The sequence below is a fragment of the Buteo buteo genome, chromosome 20, assembly GCF_964188355.1.
Source record: "Buteo buteo chromosome 20, bButBut1.hap1.1, whole genome shotgun sequence".
In the NCBI taxonomy this organism is placed as follows: Eukaryota; Metazoa; Chordata; class Aves; order Accipitriformes; family Accipitridae; genus Buteo; species Buteo buteo.
In genome coordinates this window covers 26,482,108-26,498,960 of record NC_134190.1, presented here as the reverse complement: position 1 = coordinate 26,498,960, position 16,853 = coordinate 26,482,108, and the positions used below count along the sequence as shown (strand labels likewise).

General features: G+C 39.5%; 1 protein-coding gene across 1 annotated transcript in view; it reads right to left on the bottom strand.

The window, feature by feature from the left end:
* The window catches only part of CTNND2 (catenin delta 2), a 654,700-nt gene that overhangs the window by 226,161 nt on the left and 411,686 nt on the right, over window positions 1–16,853 (bottom strand). The window contains exon 9 of the mRNA XM_075052197.1: window positions 8,869–9,121. Coding sequence (XP_074908298.1) covers window positions 8,869–9,121 — 253 coding nt within the window. The remainder of the gene's footprint in view (window positions 1–8,868; window positions 9,122–16,853) is intronic.

The following is a 16,853-nucleotide window of genomic DNA, read 5'->3' as shown; positions in this document are numbered from 1 at the left end:
GCTTTTCTTTAGCCTCATCAGCTATCGGGGCCAAACTTTCAAACTAAGTTTTTTCATCAAACAGCACAAACCCAAAAATCAGCCCTCCTCTTTGAAATGTAGTATATGAACCAAATACATCATGTCCCAGTATGGAACAAAAAAGCTAACTTTGAGTGATTTTTAAAGAGTAAAAACCTAAATCAAAATACTTTATTCTTTAAACTTGTGTACCTTTTGCTCATTTCCTGAAGTAAATTACTTGTTTTACCTCGGGACAGAGTTTGCACAGCTCCTCCTTTCCCCACACACGCCTTCCTCCTCCATGTTTTTATCTTTGGTATATTCAGGAAACCTAGAGACCTCACTCTGTCCTCCTTCGGGCTAAGAAAACCTTCCCATTTCTTTCCAGGTCTTCAGCTATCCAGATCCCTCCACTTCATTGCATGGTAAGGATAAACGTGACCCCCAAATTATTAGAGGTGGGTGGAAAGCTGAACAACAAGTGATCCCACTGTTGCTGCAAGTGGCTTAAAGAAATAACCAACTAACCAAAAGAAAACCAAACCAACAAGTAAAAAGAACAAATATTTCACAGTAAGTCTAGAGACTAGGAGTTTCCTTGGCAACAATGGCTGTAGGATTTCTATGGGATCAGTGGTGGCTTTTGCTTCCTAGGAAACCACTTGCTTAATGCTAAGAACTGCGATGCACCTCTGAACCTCACTTGTTCATCGAGCTCCGGGAGTGGGGCAGTGGAGTGGGGTGAGGAAGAAAGATTGAAGAGAAGGCGGTGGATATAATAAATATATCTAAGTATATATGTCATATAAATATATGTCAGGCTCTTAATATATAAAAGCTATAAAGTTCTGTTAGAAACTCACAAAAGTTGATGATCATTCTTTCCCTTCATTTTTAGCTCAACTCTACACTGGAAACATTACTTTGGCAAACTCTTGGTGTTACTCTCTTACAGAAATCTCCTGCACTCTCAATGATGCATTTTGTACAACAGCTACAAAATTAGCTGGCTTTTGTTTTCTGCTTATAAAATAGTTGTGCAACACCACACAGAGGTCCAGCTTCAGAGACTAACCACCTCTGCATAGCAATTTATGTCTCAGTGTTGAGTATGATTTTTCCATTGCTGTTTTAAATGACAACATTTGAGACTGTGTGTCCTGGTTTTAGCAAGATTCTTCAAAATTTTCCCCATTCATCTTCTGCACCTAACACATTTCCCTCCCCTCCCTCCTATCATGTTTCCCATGGAAGTAAGAGCAAGATTATCCTTTGAATTTCAAAGCACCTTACAAATTTAACTTACTCTCAACATCCCTGTAAACAGTAAGATCATTATTACCCATTTGGCTGATGAGATGTCCAAGAGCTACTACTGAGAAGCTTCTTACGCGGTTTATCTTGCCAGGAGATTGTAACAGCTTACATGAGCCCACTAAAGCCTGAAAGTATGGTTCTTCCCCATGTTTTTAATGTCTGGTTGGAAAATATACTTACAACATTTTCTGGCTCTTACAGTCTGTCATCACAGAAAGGCACCACGCAGATTTTGCATCTGTCAAAGTTTGCAAATGAGCCACAGGATAGTGAGCAAAATGTGTGGCAAACAAAGGCAGAAACTGCCTTGAGATGTATATTCACCATTACAAGCTCCATTATGCCATTCAAGAAGCAGAAGCGAGCTATGGACAGTATGAGGATGAGGTACACTGTCCACCTGCTTCCTCCTGGATGAACGAAGCCATTAAAATATGCAATAGATTAAGAAAGAAACAGTGGAAAGGGCTTTGTTGCTGTTCTTCAAGTGACAGACCAGCATTGTTGGAGGGGTGGAGGATAAATAATAAAATTTCCTCCTTTTTGGACATCGGTCTCATCTACCCCCCAGTTATTAGAGGTGCACTTATCAACACTATGTGGAACTCCTGCCACTGTCCTCCTGAACGCCCTGTATCACTGACAAGTACCTCAGTGGCCTTTCACTTCTCTCCCTCCAGCAAAGGAAAGGAATTACCTTCTGGTGGAGGGAGAGGATTGCAAGACCTAAACTTCCAGATCGAAACAAGAGACGAGGCATCATCTTCTCAAAATTATACCCTGTATACCACATAAATAACCTACCAAATAAAATGGCTACATATAACCTGTTCTACTCTGCTGATGGTTTAGGAACTGTAAGCACTTCTAGACTGACTCATTAATCAAACTACATAGACCAGTACCGCCCGTGTTACTGCGATATATGGAAATTGTGATGTTCTGTGATTACAGTAGGGCAGGTTTGTTAATGATAGGATCAGATTTCTTTAAAGATAGGATGGCAACAAAATGGAGTGGCCTCCTGCACTGTCAATAAAATGCCGTAGAGCAGAGAAAGTGGGTACTAGTGCTTCATGAGCTAAAAGCACAGACACTTTATTCCTGTACAGTACGCTTTTCTTTTTGTTTTTTTTTGTTTTGTTGTGGGTGTGTGTTTCTTTTTTCCAAGCACTACTCTCAGAGAAAGGAGGTTGATAAACAACATGGGGCAAATTCTAGAGAGAAAAAAAATAGCAAATACAGGTGGATGGTTGTGTGCATACTGAATTGTATTTGCTGCACCATGAAATAACTCCACCTATGTCCAGTGCCTCCCCAGCCTTTTATAAACCACCTCAGTGTAAAGAGTGGAAAGAGAAACTGTTGGCATATACAGCAATGTGCTCAAATACACACAAAAATGAGTTTTCCAAGTTCTGGGTACCACTCTTCTACTTTACCACAAGTTGACACTTGTGCGGACCAGCTAGCTCCTTGTTTATTTTGCCAAAAATGCTCAAGCCAGAACTAAACATTCTCTGGGAAAGTCTTTTCCAGCCAAGGTTTCCAGCTCAGTAAGTCTCCTGAAGTCCCAAATCCCAATTAGCAGATTGTAGGATAGCCTATAGATTCCCACCTCACCTATTATAAGGAATCAGGCTTCATCCTTAGTTACCTACATCAGAAAGGGGAAACAGATTGCTCTTTATTTTATCATACCTGCTACATTTTCTCAAAACTGTTTTGTGCGCTAAGTAAAAATTCAGGCTTTCTATGTAGAAAGAATCTGTATGAGGAATTGCAATTTGCTCCAGACTTGCTATTCTTGAATTGTGTGTATGTTTGCACTGTTTAGACGCTTCAATTTTCTTTTCTTTTAGGGTCAGTCTTTCATACTTAGAGGAGTATACATTAAAGCCTGAGAGACTGAACAATTTTTATGTAGGGAATATAAGCCAGGTATTTCCTTGCTGAATAAAAGGTATACTTAAACATAGAGCTACAAAATGAGCACTCTCAAACACCTTCCACTTGGTTCTACCAATACAAGGGGCCTGGCCCATGTAAATTTATGCAAAAAAATTCTTAGCAGGGTGTTAATAGGACCTAGGAAGTTGAATCACTTACTTCTGGAGGTAAGCCTATATTGCCGAACATTTACATGCTCTGATACACTAGAAGTATGTTTCCCATGGCCTCCCCACCACCTTTCCCCACCTCCCCCTTTACTTACCCTTCATTTCAGATAAGGGTAAGAGGGAACTTTGAAAACTCTTGAGTGAAAAAGAGAGCTGCCTATCACACATCGTGTGATGCAAAAGCAGGGAGGTACATCTGCAAGCCCTGTTCTATCTCATCCAGACCAGGAATATGAACTTCAGTCTTCTACCTCCTGGGTTAGAGAGTTATGCCAGAGACCCACCAATACCACCAAGGGCCCTCCGGATTCCGAAAACCCAAGCCCACGTCTCAGGACTGACCACAGCAGTGCTGCACAGCATCGCCACCAGCTGCACTGTAGTCCCAGCAAGGCCTTCTACCCCGCCAGAAGTTTCTTTCTGAAGGTGACGACCCTTCCCAAAGAAGTTTCCAGACACGTTCCCACCAAGATGTCCAACCTCCCACACATGCCGGTTGACACTACTATTTGCTTACCTCGTTACGCTGTTCGAGTGCCTGGTTGCTATCCAGATTTACAGTAGACTAACTCTGTTAACACTGAGACAATCCTTGGAACAAAGTGAGATTAAATATATGGTGAAGACTCCTGCAGAAACATTTATCTTTTAACAGGCCATGTTCCAAACTCTGTGTGCTAATCTCATAAGCAGTTTTACCAGAGCACAGAAATTTATCTACAATTTATTTTACTTCTATCTCTTTTCCCACAGAAAAAGAAAGATCTCTAGCTTGTATTTTGCAAATGGAGCATATTGGGTGCGGGGGGGGGGGGGAAGATGAGTTTTGAAACTTGTCATTCATACAAAATGTTCTGATCTAATTTATTTCCTTTCATAAGTGGAAAGAAAGCCAATTTAAAAGCTTAGAAGATAGACAGCACATCATCTTCTGCTTAGGAGGAAATTAAGGCCAGCAGAGGTAATGAAATGGAAAGTTGACTGTGAAAGCGCAGAACAGAGCAGAAACATCTCAGGGTATTACAGTTAAATCATGCAATACCTGGAAAACTCTGTCTCTATGCTGACCAATACCCAGACAGTCCTAAAGGTGAGAACCACTACGAGATAGCTGGTTTTAAATTATTATTTTTTCTTGTAAAGTTGCAACGTGATTCTACTGCTAGTGGGTTCTTGGGGGGTGTGTTTTGTTTTGTTTGTTTTTTTAGAACAAGAGCCCAATCATTATTTCAGTCTGCTCTATAATGAAGAATGAACCCTTTACAGTTTCATTCACCAAATCACCCTATTTCTTCTGAATAAGTAGTTTTAAGGGTTCTGAAACACATAACTTGGGAAAGGGGATGCCATAAAGGAAAATTGTAAGTGTGGATCAATATAATTCAATGCAATATGAAAATGGACATTTGAACTCTGAAATTCATTTTTGTAGCCTAAATGGAGTGTATTCCACATAACTCTTGCTGTTAACTTGGCTTCTTGCCAGCTTCTTTGCAGAAGATGTGTGCATACCAGTGTGTAAATAAAAGCAGGTAAGAAGAGAAAGTCACAAAACAATGAAGGAAATGTGTTGACTCAACCCATCAAACCAGACACAGTGAGTCCATAAAGAAGCAAAACCACTGTTACCACAAAACTTCATTGGCATGTACTGAACTGAAGGACGTGAAAATTATGTATTTTTCATCTGTTACGCAGCAAGTGTGATTTATCAGCAGTGGTACATGTACATAGTTTCTTAATAGGTTAAAAACTCAAAAAATAAGTAATTTACACACATTTAGAGTAAAAATTGGAAGGCACACAGACTGACAAATGGATTCCAACATTTCCATATTTAGGGCTCACCAGTTCCCCTGAAGTCTAGGAATAGACAATCCTTAGATAATTTGTTGGTGCCAAGAGAAAGATTAATCTTTCTAAAGTGAAAGTAGGCTGGAAAATATCACATATATTTCCAATACTTTAAAATACTCATGACTTCTCTCATTCATTAGCAACCAAAAGCAAGACAATAATTCGAAAATAAATATTGTAGTCTTTTCCTCCCTATGCCACTTTTTCATGTAAGAGATTATGGCATGAAACAGTTTATATCACAGCCCTACTGCATATTTCTCTTCCTTCTTTGACATGAAGTAAATGTAAAAGAATGCTCTGAAGAATCAATCTGTAAATTATCTTTGATATTCAACTTTTCCATTTTCCATATGTAAAACTTAAGTTTCATTTCTGACTGGTGATAAGGGACTTATTTCCTTTTGAAATAATAAAGCCTCAGACTCTCTGCCAGCATAGATGTATATAGTTTTTGCTACCTGTTATATGAGCTCGTATCAGCAGACAGTCTACCTGCATAAATTAAAAATTATCCCCTACCACAGACTTGATAATAAATATCTTGATACTTTTTAAAAATAGCTTTTGTCCTAAACTTTAAGTTAATGAACATTAAACTGCATTTTATGACAGCCGGATGATGCAGAACAGATGTTGAGCTAAAATTTCATTTGCCAAATGTCGGCTCAGAACACGTATGTAAAACTGGAGTATTAGTAATCCAAACTACATGGTAAAAACAATGGAAAAAATTGTCAACTACATCTGGGACTTCAGATGGAAATTCTGCCCGAACCAAAGATTCCAGAAAATAATGTTCAGTTTTAGGAACTCTAATTGCTTATTAGGATGAGTACTTCTCTTCTGGGTATCTATTTCTCATCTTGAGCTGACTGACGTATAGCAAACGCTAATCAAAAGCCTGCAATTAGTATATGTTTGTCTTGCAGGTTTTCCTCTGCCAGTGAGCCTTTGTTTGGACCTCTGGTTGGACAAGTAGGCTCAGTGTCTGAAAACGATGCCTGCCATCCCCTTCCATGATTCACGTCAGTCACAAAAAACCCCCAACCAAGCAGCCAACCAAAGAAGCAATACGTCTGCAAGGAAACTCAAAACTTAACAGTTGACAAAGTCCATCTGCTGACCAATGTAATTTTTTTTTTTTTTTCTTGCTGTGTAAGGTATAAATGATAACCCTTTGAGGAATACAATGCAATGTAACACAGCCATTGGAATTTTTGTATTTGGGCCATGTTTCCCTTCTCCTAATCAAAGCCAGTACTTCTAATTATACCTCCCATGTGCTATCCTAAATAACTTCTGTCCTTCCGTAATATTTTTTCAAGCATCTGGAAAGTCTTCTGTCCTCTCCTTCCCACACTTGTCATTTATCCACATTTTTGCAATCTATCCATAGAAATCACCACGTTAAAAGTCTCCTAATTGCTTTTGTTGCTTTTCTCCAAACTCCTTCCAATTTTTCAATGTCTTTCCAACAGCTGAGTGATCAGCAACTGCTGGAGGCCACAGATAATTTCACAAGCCAGCCTGCCTAGGTGGACTATAGCTTCTGGGGACTACAGCATAACATAAGCAGGTGTGCTTCTGACATTTCTTTATAAGAATTATTCAAACCAACAAGTCAAGGCAGCAATACTAAGCAAAAGACACCACGCACAGTCCGTGGATCAAATGAACAAGATGAAGAGTAATGCAAACCTCTTTTACAGAAGTTATTTTGTGCAAAACTCCAATCCATCTAACAGTAATTAGCAATAATATTTAATGATCCCCTCTAAAGAGTTTATGAAGTTCAATTTATACCTGGATGCCTGCTTGCTCCTATGTTACCTACCAAAATCAATACTCATAAATGCACAAATGGTATCACAAGACAAGAACAAACCAAAAAGCAAGCAAATGAAAAATTTGCAAGAGAAAAATCTTCTTTTACAAGCATATATCCTAAACATTAACTGACTAACAGTTGTGAAGTGATAGCAGATAACCTTTTCTTAAAAAGATATTATGTCTAGGACCTGTCAAGGTACTGTAAATATGTCTTTCCTGTCTACAGGGAGCAGTGCCTTCAACATCATCATGCTTTTCTCCCAAGAACATTACATATAGATTACAGTAATTTCTCCTCTGGTTTAGTGCACTTCTAATATAATTTTCTTTAAGTTTGAACACAAGACCATTATAAAGCAAAACTCTTTCCTCCACAGGCTTTTATATTCTGGAACACAAACATATCAAAATACCAAGGTTTCCGAAAGAGACTGTTTCCCTCTGGTTACCAATGTTTGCTCTGGGACAGGGGGAAGAAAGGGAGGAATTAAATTTATATTTTTTCAAATTTCTGGAGGAAAAGCTAAGGAAAACAAAAAAGGTTGAAGACAGAAGTTTTCTCAACAAGTAAAAGTGCAATGGCAGAAGTAGCTGCAAGCAGTGATATTTCTGATGTAACATAAAATTTAGCTGCAGTGGTATTCCCAGTTTGAGAGACAGAGAGAACTGCTATAATGCTGAACCGGTAGAGAGATCACATTGTGAATATTTGGGTTTTAATGCAGGGAAAGAAGTCTTTCCAAATTGTTGCTTAAACACCTCTAGCATTTTTGCTGGAGGCAAATTTTATCATTAAATTACACATAGCAAAAATAAATAAGTCATACCATCTGCCACAGAAAAACCTTGTATAAATTAACACTTTCAACAAGTTTAAACTTAAATTACAAAAGGACTTGCTTTCTTTTCCATCAGAAAACTGAACAAAATCACCAAGTGCATTGAGGATTACAGTTAGCATTTCCATTGCTGTTATCATGGAAGCCAAATAATTTGCCAGAAAACCCTCTCTCTCTCTCTAATCCGTCTGCCTGCTCAGGGTATCTATGGCTATAGTTTCCTCCTTGCACCTTCCCTAGGTACCTGAGGATGGTCATGCCTTGCAGCAACATTAAAAGTTGTGCTATATATTTAAAAAGCATGCACAGTAACAACCATTTCTGCAAAGCTGTAATACACACATTCTTATTACCACATACTGGCATTGCAAGCCTGCACAATACACAATAAAGCACAAGTCTGGTTACGTGTTGCTTCCACATTGCTCAGTCTCATTGCCCAATACCAAGATATCCTTTTCTACAGCTTTTATGAATATTAACTGCAGACAAACCAAGAACTGTAGCAACTTCTGCTCAAGGAACAACTTGAAAATTCAATCCACAACGGTTACAGAGCCAAAACAGTCATACCACTCCTCCCATTTTCAGAGAGAATTACTTTTCATGAGCTTTTGAAGGGTGGCACTACCGAAAGCAGGCTAAACGCACACATTCAAGACCACGCCTATCGTTTTGTTTCACAGAAGAGCTCATGAGAGCCTTCCAAGGTAAAGCATTAGGACAAAGCTGTTAGGCATACAAAATCTTTCATGTACAATCATGGGGTTTTGTTTTTTTTGTTTTGATGTTTTTTTTTTTTTCTTTTTAAATATTCAACAGCAGAAACATACAAAGCAAACCACAATTACAAACCTCTGCACAAGCAAGAAATAGTAGACAATGAAGGTTTCACCCACCTGGGATCTTTCTGAATGCTATCAATGGAAGGTGACCTAGCCAAGGTCCCTTCAGGTGGGATGGCTGGCCCAGATTTGCTGTATGGTGATTCAACAGAAGGACAATACTGCAGCTGTCGGTAGGGGTCTGCGTAATTGGAGGCTGGGCCGGCCGCATAGCTGGCCCTCTGGAAGGTCGCTGTTGCGTTCTGTGTGCCGTGTTGACTGCCTGTGCGCTGTAAGGGTACGGAGTCGACACCAGGGGAAGATGGGGCTACGACAGGAAAGTAGGGACAAAGTAAAAAATTGAGGACCTGTTCACAGAAATGGTTAACCAGGTCTAGGCAGAGGAAAAAATAAAAAACAAAACAAAACACACACATATAAAACAGGGGTTCAAAAAGAATGAGAAAAAAACAAACAAACAACATTGTCATTTTCAAAACCATTGAAGTAAATAACTGTCAAATGAATTTCTAAATGACATGCCACTTCTGGACTAGAAGACCTTTACACCAGTTAAACAGACCGTAGCAGTGCTTTTCGCTTGGGGTTTTAACTGCACTAACCTGAAATGAAAAAAGTGCAGAAAAAACATGGCAATAGTCAAGCTAAGATTCACAACCACCACCGAGTGAGGCTTTTGCAGTCCTTACAGGGGTGGAAGTCAGTCAGATCCACCAGTAGAAGGAGGGTCAAACCAGGCTGGAGTCCAAATTGAGACGGATGGCTCTATGGCAGAAGGAGCAGATAGCCATAGCCATCCAAAATGGGTAGTCCTGGTATCCATAAAGCAGGTAAAACCAGGCACCTGCTACTGAGAGTTGCTGCGTACGCTTTGTTAACTCATCTTCTGCATATTTCACCCTAAGTAAGACTTAGGGTGCTGCTAACTCAAGTCTGAAAAAGAACTAAGCACAAGGTGATCACGTAGATGTCTTAATGCACGCCTGCAACGGCTGTGCTCACACACCGCAGCTCAAGATTAATGCATTACGGGTTTTGAGCGGCTTAACCAATAGATTTGAACTGACTTAATGCTTTTGCGACTCAAAAATCTTATTAATCTCTCTTGTAGCCCATTATCTTTCTGTTGCAGCACCATGTACTGGAGATCCAGTCGGCTTTCTGATTCTTATTAAACATGCAATGTTTTTGAACCAAAGTCCAGTTAATGGCAAGTGGATTATCGCTGTAAAGGTCAGAGGACCAATATCCACATGATCTTTGGCCTGGAAACAAATACAAATTAAGTGCTGGCTCTGCTCCGAAGGAAATTCAGACTGTTTGAAGTGGCACGTGAACTCATGGTGCCTCCCATTTCCCCCTGTCCCAAGACAACAAGAATACTTTCACCAACAGGACTGGGCCCAGGTCCGGGATTATTTTTAGCTGTGTCAAATTCATATGCTAAATTGTAGGCAAAACCGCACATTCAACAGACAGGTTTTTCGTAATAGATTTTCCAATCATTTTTCATTAACATGCACATTAAAAAAAAAATTAATATATTATAGGTCCATGAAAGGGACTTTAAACATTTTATCTCAAAGTGTCAGCAAATGAAATACAGGGAGCTTTAAACACAATTACAGCAGTTTTGTCTGACCTAGTACTTGTCAAAGTTACAACACCTGAAAACTTTCAATTTGTATCAAATCTCCGCCTTATTTTTAATTTTTTCTTATGGTTCTGAAATATATAATTTTACTGTAACAAGTATCTTCTTACAACTTTGTTACAAACATAGATAAGTGGGATCACCCTCTTCTCTACTGCCCCATCCCTGGCAGTGTTCAAGGCCACGTTGGATGGGGCTCGGAGCAACCTGGTCTGGTGGAAGGTGTTCCTGCCCATGGCAGGGGGGTTGGAACCAGATATGATCTTTAAGGTCCCTTCCAACCCAAACCATTCTGTGATTCTATGATTATGTTAACTTAGGTATATACCAACGTTTTACAAGTATCGCTTTTGTCTAATTGCTAGTAAATATTTCCTTAAGAAATGAGCAGTAAGACACATACAGAACTTTTCATAAAACTGCATCAGTTAAAATGCAATAACAGTATTAGCATATCGAAACATCCCATGCACAAATCATGCTAAATTCAGTGTTAGGAAGACACAAGGAAAACATCACATTTTAACAGAAAATACACACAGTTCAAAACCAAAATTTGGTGCCTTGTGAGGAAGAGAGTAAAAAAACAAGTTAGAGAAAACACTGGAAATATTTTCAAGTGAAAAAGCAAAAATGCAATTGTATACTGACATAGCATACTCTTATGTACTGTCACTCTGCAGAATATGCTGCTAGCTTTTGACACATTATATGGGGAATTGCAAAAAACCCTACAACACTAATACTGCTGAAACCAAGAGCTTCATTGTAATGTAGGTTGCTTTGCAAAATATTCCACTGTATTTCCCTTCCCCTCCTTTACAAGGCAGTTCAATGGAAATTGTGGGGTTTTTTTTAAATTATTTGAAAACTTTTTTTTCTATCTTCTCCTTTGTCTTGTTATCAAAATAGGTATTTATATGAACTGAAACTAGCTGTCACCCTAACACTTACATGCTTTTTGAGTCACTCTGATTCATTTCTCAAATTATCTTCCTAGCAGACTGTTACTTCCTTTTGAATTTTATCACAATGAACACAGAAGTGCTATAGTCAGAATATAAGAATGAGATAAACCTATGACTTGGTTAAACATCCACAAATAAGCTTGTTTGGCTAGTGTTACCCAGGTCAATTAAAAGACAAACAAAAAAACCTAAACAACTAACACCTCAGAGTAACTTCTACATCTAACGACTACAGCCACTTTCATGGACTGTAAAATGGTTAAGCTTTAGCAGACATTTTTACATGAATAATTTCACGTAAAACTAAAGCAAAGCCATCTACTACCAATACATTACTCTTGCTTAAACAAATCCTTTTGGCAGCCAGACTTACTGACTGAAGTGTGGTTTTTTAGGCTATGGCAGACTTTCCCGCTAATGAGATCTCCCTTCTCTTTAGCTATTAAAACAGCTGTAGTGATTATGTCCATTAAAATAAATAAATTCACAAGTCCATTTGCCTCCCCCAGCAACAGTAAATCTTCAGTGAGCACAGGGGCATCCAGAAGGCACACACTCGGAGCGGACCAGAAAGCGTTCACATACCAGCCACGTTTGCAGATGGTCACGGAACCTTTTTACGTGGTTTTAAATGGAAGACACCCCTTTCTCTAACTTCCACATTTGACTCTCCTCTCAAATCCAAGCCAGCTACACCTTGCCCAGAATCAGCTCAGCCTGGGTAAGATGCAACACTGCTTTGACTAGGATCAGGGGTTTGCCCCAGCAAGGGAAGAGAGGGCTGGGAAGGAGTTGTAAGAGAAGTGCTGTTTCTGGAGAAATGGGCTGCTTTCCCTTCTCCCAGCACCAGCCCAGCCTTCCTGGGGTCTGGCCTGCTGGAAGCAGGATCATGGCCAAGTCATGTTCTTGCCCTGGGTCTACGGCGGAACCTATTCTGCCTCTGCATAAAGGTAAAACCAGAAGTCATAACCAGACTGTGAAGAAGGTGGTCGAGTTTTGTGGACACTTTGACACCTCATTGATTTAACAAGAAGCTTGGAGGTCAAGGCATCCACAAAACTAGACCTGCTTCTGGTCTTCAAAAGTCCCCAAACCGAGAAGGAGATCAAGATTAAAATCAAAGAGACAAAGGGCCTCAAAAGCTTACTTACCCTGTATCTTGCTTTACCTAAGTGACCACCCATGAAAGCATTGTTTTTAATAGCGACCGCTGCCCCCAGTTTTAAAACCTACATGGAAATTCAGGGGGTGATGCCAGATAAGTAAGTCTCTGGAGTTCTGCTCTGCTCTTTTTGCAGTGGTCAGCCTACCTGCGGCTCCTTCCCGGGACCGCTCTGCCTCGCAGAGGCACGGGGAGCAGGCGACTGCCATCCAGCCGCCCCTTCCAAGCGCCCAGCCCGCACAGACGAGGGGGCTTGTAGGGACCGCAACCTGCGACCCTGAGGGGGGCTCCCACTGGCAGCAGGGTCACAGCACCCGCGCTCTGCTGCGGCAAGCCGATACCGAGTGCAGCAAATAACGTGCTCAGTAGTAGGCCAACAAACCTCTATACGTTCATGAAATTTTAAACTTCAATGTAAGAACCATGCTTGAAGAGGAGAATTTTAATTTTGCGTTGAGGAAAGGGTTTCCTTGAGAATTTCCAAAATGAATATTTCACACTGTGCAGATCAAGAACTATAGTCTCAGTGAAGAGATTTCAGTTTGTCACCTAAAAATTTAAGATCTTGTTTTAATTTGCAATATCATTAATACCTTAAAAATACCGTATCGTCTTCAACCCTTCACTACTGCAGCACCAAAAACACATCCCCAGGAAACGGAGCATCTGAGGTACCACGCAGACATTTAATATGTTCTTACAAACCTTTGCCAAAGAGAAAGAAAAGCCCCTGTTAACTACAATGAAAACCCTCCAAAGACCTGACATGTGCCCTGATTATGGTTCTCTTGATTGCAGAAATAGCATATAGAAAAGCCAGCCTTTATAATTTTCTACAGCTTTTGCGCAGTATTAACAAAGATACAGCGACTTTTATATTAATGCTGAAAATTTAGGAGTACCACTAAATAAGCTCACAGGCTTACAATGAGATCTTCATCTTAGAAAGTCACTTTCAGGTTTTGTATCTTCTTTTTAAATCTATGACATCTCTAGAAACACCTAACAAAACCCCAAAAGAAAGAACACATTAAGGTAGGCAGGGATACTACAGCACCATACCCAAGTTTCTTAGGGAGACCAAATTCACATAAAAACTGCTTAAAAGTTCAGACTTTCTAGAAGTCAGAGGGCATTTTGCCCAGGTAACATATACAGGGTCAGACCTTCAGAAAGGATAAACTCATTTATGAGACTTATCTTGCTACGCCTTCCTGCTGAAAACTACTCGGCTGATGCTGCTGTTTGATTTGTGGGTATTACCTCGTAAAATTTTCCTCTTATTATTCTATATTAGACATTCAGTTCCTGTTTTAACCTTCTCGTTGGGCCTTTCATGCAGATTTTACAATTCTTTACTTTTTTTCTTCACTGATTTGCACCTGCAGTTGATTCTTACTGTCATGTGAAAAGTTGAAAATTGAATCCCAGTAAGATATCCCTTCAGTGCAAGGTACGTCCACCACCCCTCCATGAGTTCATAAATGATACAAATGCAGTGCATTCTGTTGGTAGCAAATATATAGGAAGATTTATAGAACAGATACTTTTCCCATCTAATACACCATAAAAATAACAGCGCATTCTCTGGCAATTAGAAAACAGAATTCATCAAGTTTGGGGGATACAAACACTTTTTGTCTCTAACTGTTAAGTGAGTGTTTTAGAGCATGCACCAGCTTTTTTGCAATAGAAGTTTAACAAAATAGATTATGATCTAGCTAGGAGCAAATCAGCAATCCAAAGTAATGAGCAGAAGCAGTGAAGTTTAACACTGTTCAAGATGTATGATAATACATATATAATAATAATAAATTTGCTTAGCAGTTACTTTTAGCAGCACTTTCCCACGTTGGAAGTGTAAGATTTTAGAGAAATATATGCTTGGGGGAACCTGAAAATATTTACTGAAATAATAATAAAAAAAAATTAAAAAAAAAAAAAGGAAAAATTGTTGGTATTAGCAACCACCTCCAAGGTAGTTAAGATTTTATGAAGGCACTATCATATCCTCTGTTCAAAGTACAAATGCACAAGGAATTTCATACTTTAAACATGCAAACTGAGAGCAGAACAAACAAAAAAACACTAAATGATTTCAACATACAAGGCTCCAATTTAGATTTAAAATACTCAGGACCTTACACAAATATCAACACCACAGAAGTCCTATGTAGCTTGGCAACTTTGCCTCAACTTCTCCTAGTTGAAACAGGAAAAACAGAGTCAAAACTACCGCAACTTTCTATTCCTTGTTTTCCATTTTCTCCCCCCTCACTTCTCCGCACTCTTTATTTTGTCCTATTTAGTTGGAGCTTTGATTGCAAGATCAGCAATCTCCAAATTCTCAGCCAGAGAGAAATAAGAAGAACCTGTAAGCAAATCTTCCCTTGTGTCCTCGCAGGACAGTGTCTTCTCCGTACAGCCAGCCTTTGCTCTCAACACATCAACTTTTCAGGGCTTCCAGGATTGCATCGAACTCTACATGGTCAACTGGAAAAGCCTCTTTTCACTCTATTAGTTCCATGTCCTCTCCCTCTCTCAGGGATTTCTAGTTATGCTTCAAAGACTCAGCTAGCCTTCTTCCCCCTAATTTTCTGCTGGCCCCAGCTTTCTCCAGATGCTCATATTTTGTGTATATCAGGAGAAATACAACCTCCTTCCCTCCAGTCAGTTCCACCATGCTCAGCTCGGCGCCTTCAACAGCCGAGCACGGCAAATAGCCAGTCTCCCTGCTGTCCCAGGTATAGCTCTTTAAGGGAACGTAACATGCAGTACAGGGCAAATGCAAGGAAATAAAAGAAATAGATACTGAACAGCATGGTGCTTAGCAAAAAAGGTCTCTTTTCCACCCACAGACATGTCAGTCACGATTTCCTCAGGTACTGGTTATACCTGGCTGTCACACCTACTTGTGTATCTACACTCTGTTGCAAACGCATATTCAGTAATACTTTTATCGTCAGGTGTTTCCATGACATGGTAAGGAGGAAGCTTTTTGTCATGGCAACATCCCCGTTTCTTCCAGATGGCATCACAGGAGGTTTATGTTGTTCATACTTTCCTATCCCATCTTCAAAACCAGGGGTAGCTGTTCAGCTGCTGTGCTATTATTTCTACAGGAAATACTCAGTGCCTCTCTGAACTAGTTAACAGGTTCCTTCCCACCGCTGGCAGCTGCAGAGTACTAAGCCTAATGAAGATCATAAACATACTCAAAGTGATTGTATGCCCCAGTAATGAATTATTACCCATTCGCTATTTGATTCTTTCAAAAATCTTAAAATCATCTCCTGACCACCGCTGTATTTACATGCCGCTGTTTTGCGGGAGAACAACTCCTTGCTTCACAGAAACCAAGGAAACATCACTCGTGCTCTGCATATTATCATGTTCAATAAATCCTCTTCCAATGCAAAACCTGACAATCTTTGAAGACTGAAGAACTGAAGTTGCTACTGCACTGATGTATCCTTTCATTTCGATTTTCTAAGAGCATTCTTTAGATCTGACACTAATTGTTACAATAAGGCTGAACATTCCTTTGCTTAGAAACTGATGTTTTTCCGTAATGCAGAAGGAATTAATTGGTGAAAGAAAATACTGCTTCCTCAGTTTCTGAGCTATTCCTCTGTTTACAGAACAGCTGGGATCTGGTTACTTTGAAGGCTCTTTTTGTCTGTATTGTTCCACTTCAGTTTGCACATTCTCACATTGTCTGTGCCTTAGCTTCCTTTTCATGCTTACTTTTTGTTAGAAATACATACCTTTTTCTCCTTTTATTGAACAGTTCTATTGGGGAAGATGTATAACTGCCATTATCTAACCCTTAGCATATGGAATAATTTTCTTAATCACCAATTTAGACTTCACATTTCTTTACTAGTAATTATTTTAATTATGGGTTCAAGTACGTGATTAGCTGGTATCAATCTGAAATCACCTCGTTCCATTAGGGTCAGCAATGGAAGCAAATACATACCTTATGAGTAGTCATCTATAAGGATTTTTATACCTCTAAAGCAAATTTTAATTAAGAAATAGGTAGATGAGTAATTCAGTGAGCAGCAACGGTGACAGTTTGTATCTTAGAAATTTGTATTTCAGTTCAATAGATATGGTGCTTGAGATGAATGAGTTCCGATTCAAGTTTATTTGCAGCTGTGTTTGATGCGACTTCAGTGAAACCTGAAGTCAAAACTTCCACTAATACATGCAAGTTCCATTCTCAGACTCAGCTTCTAGCATGTTTGAG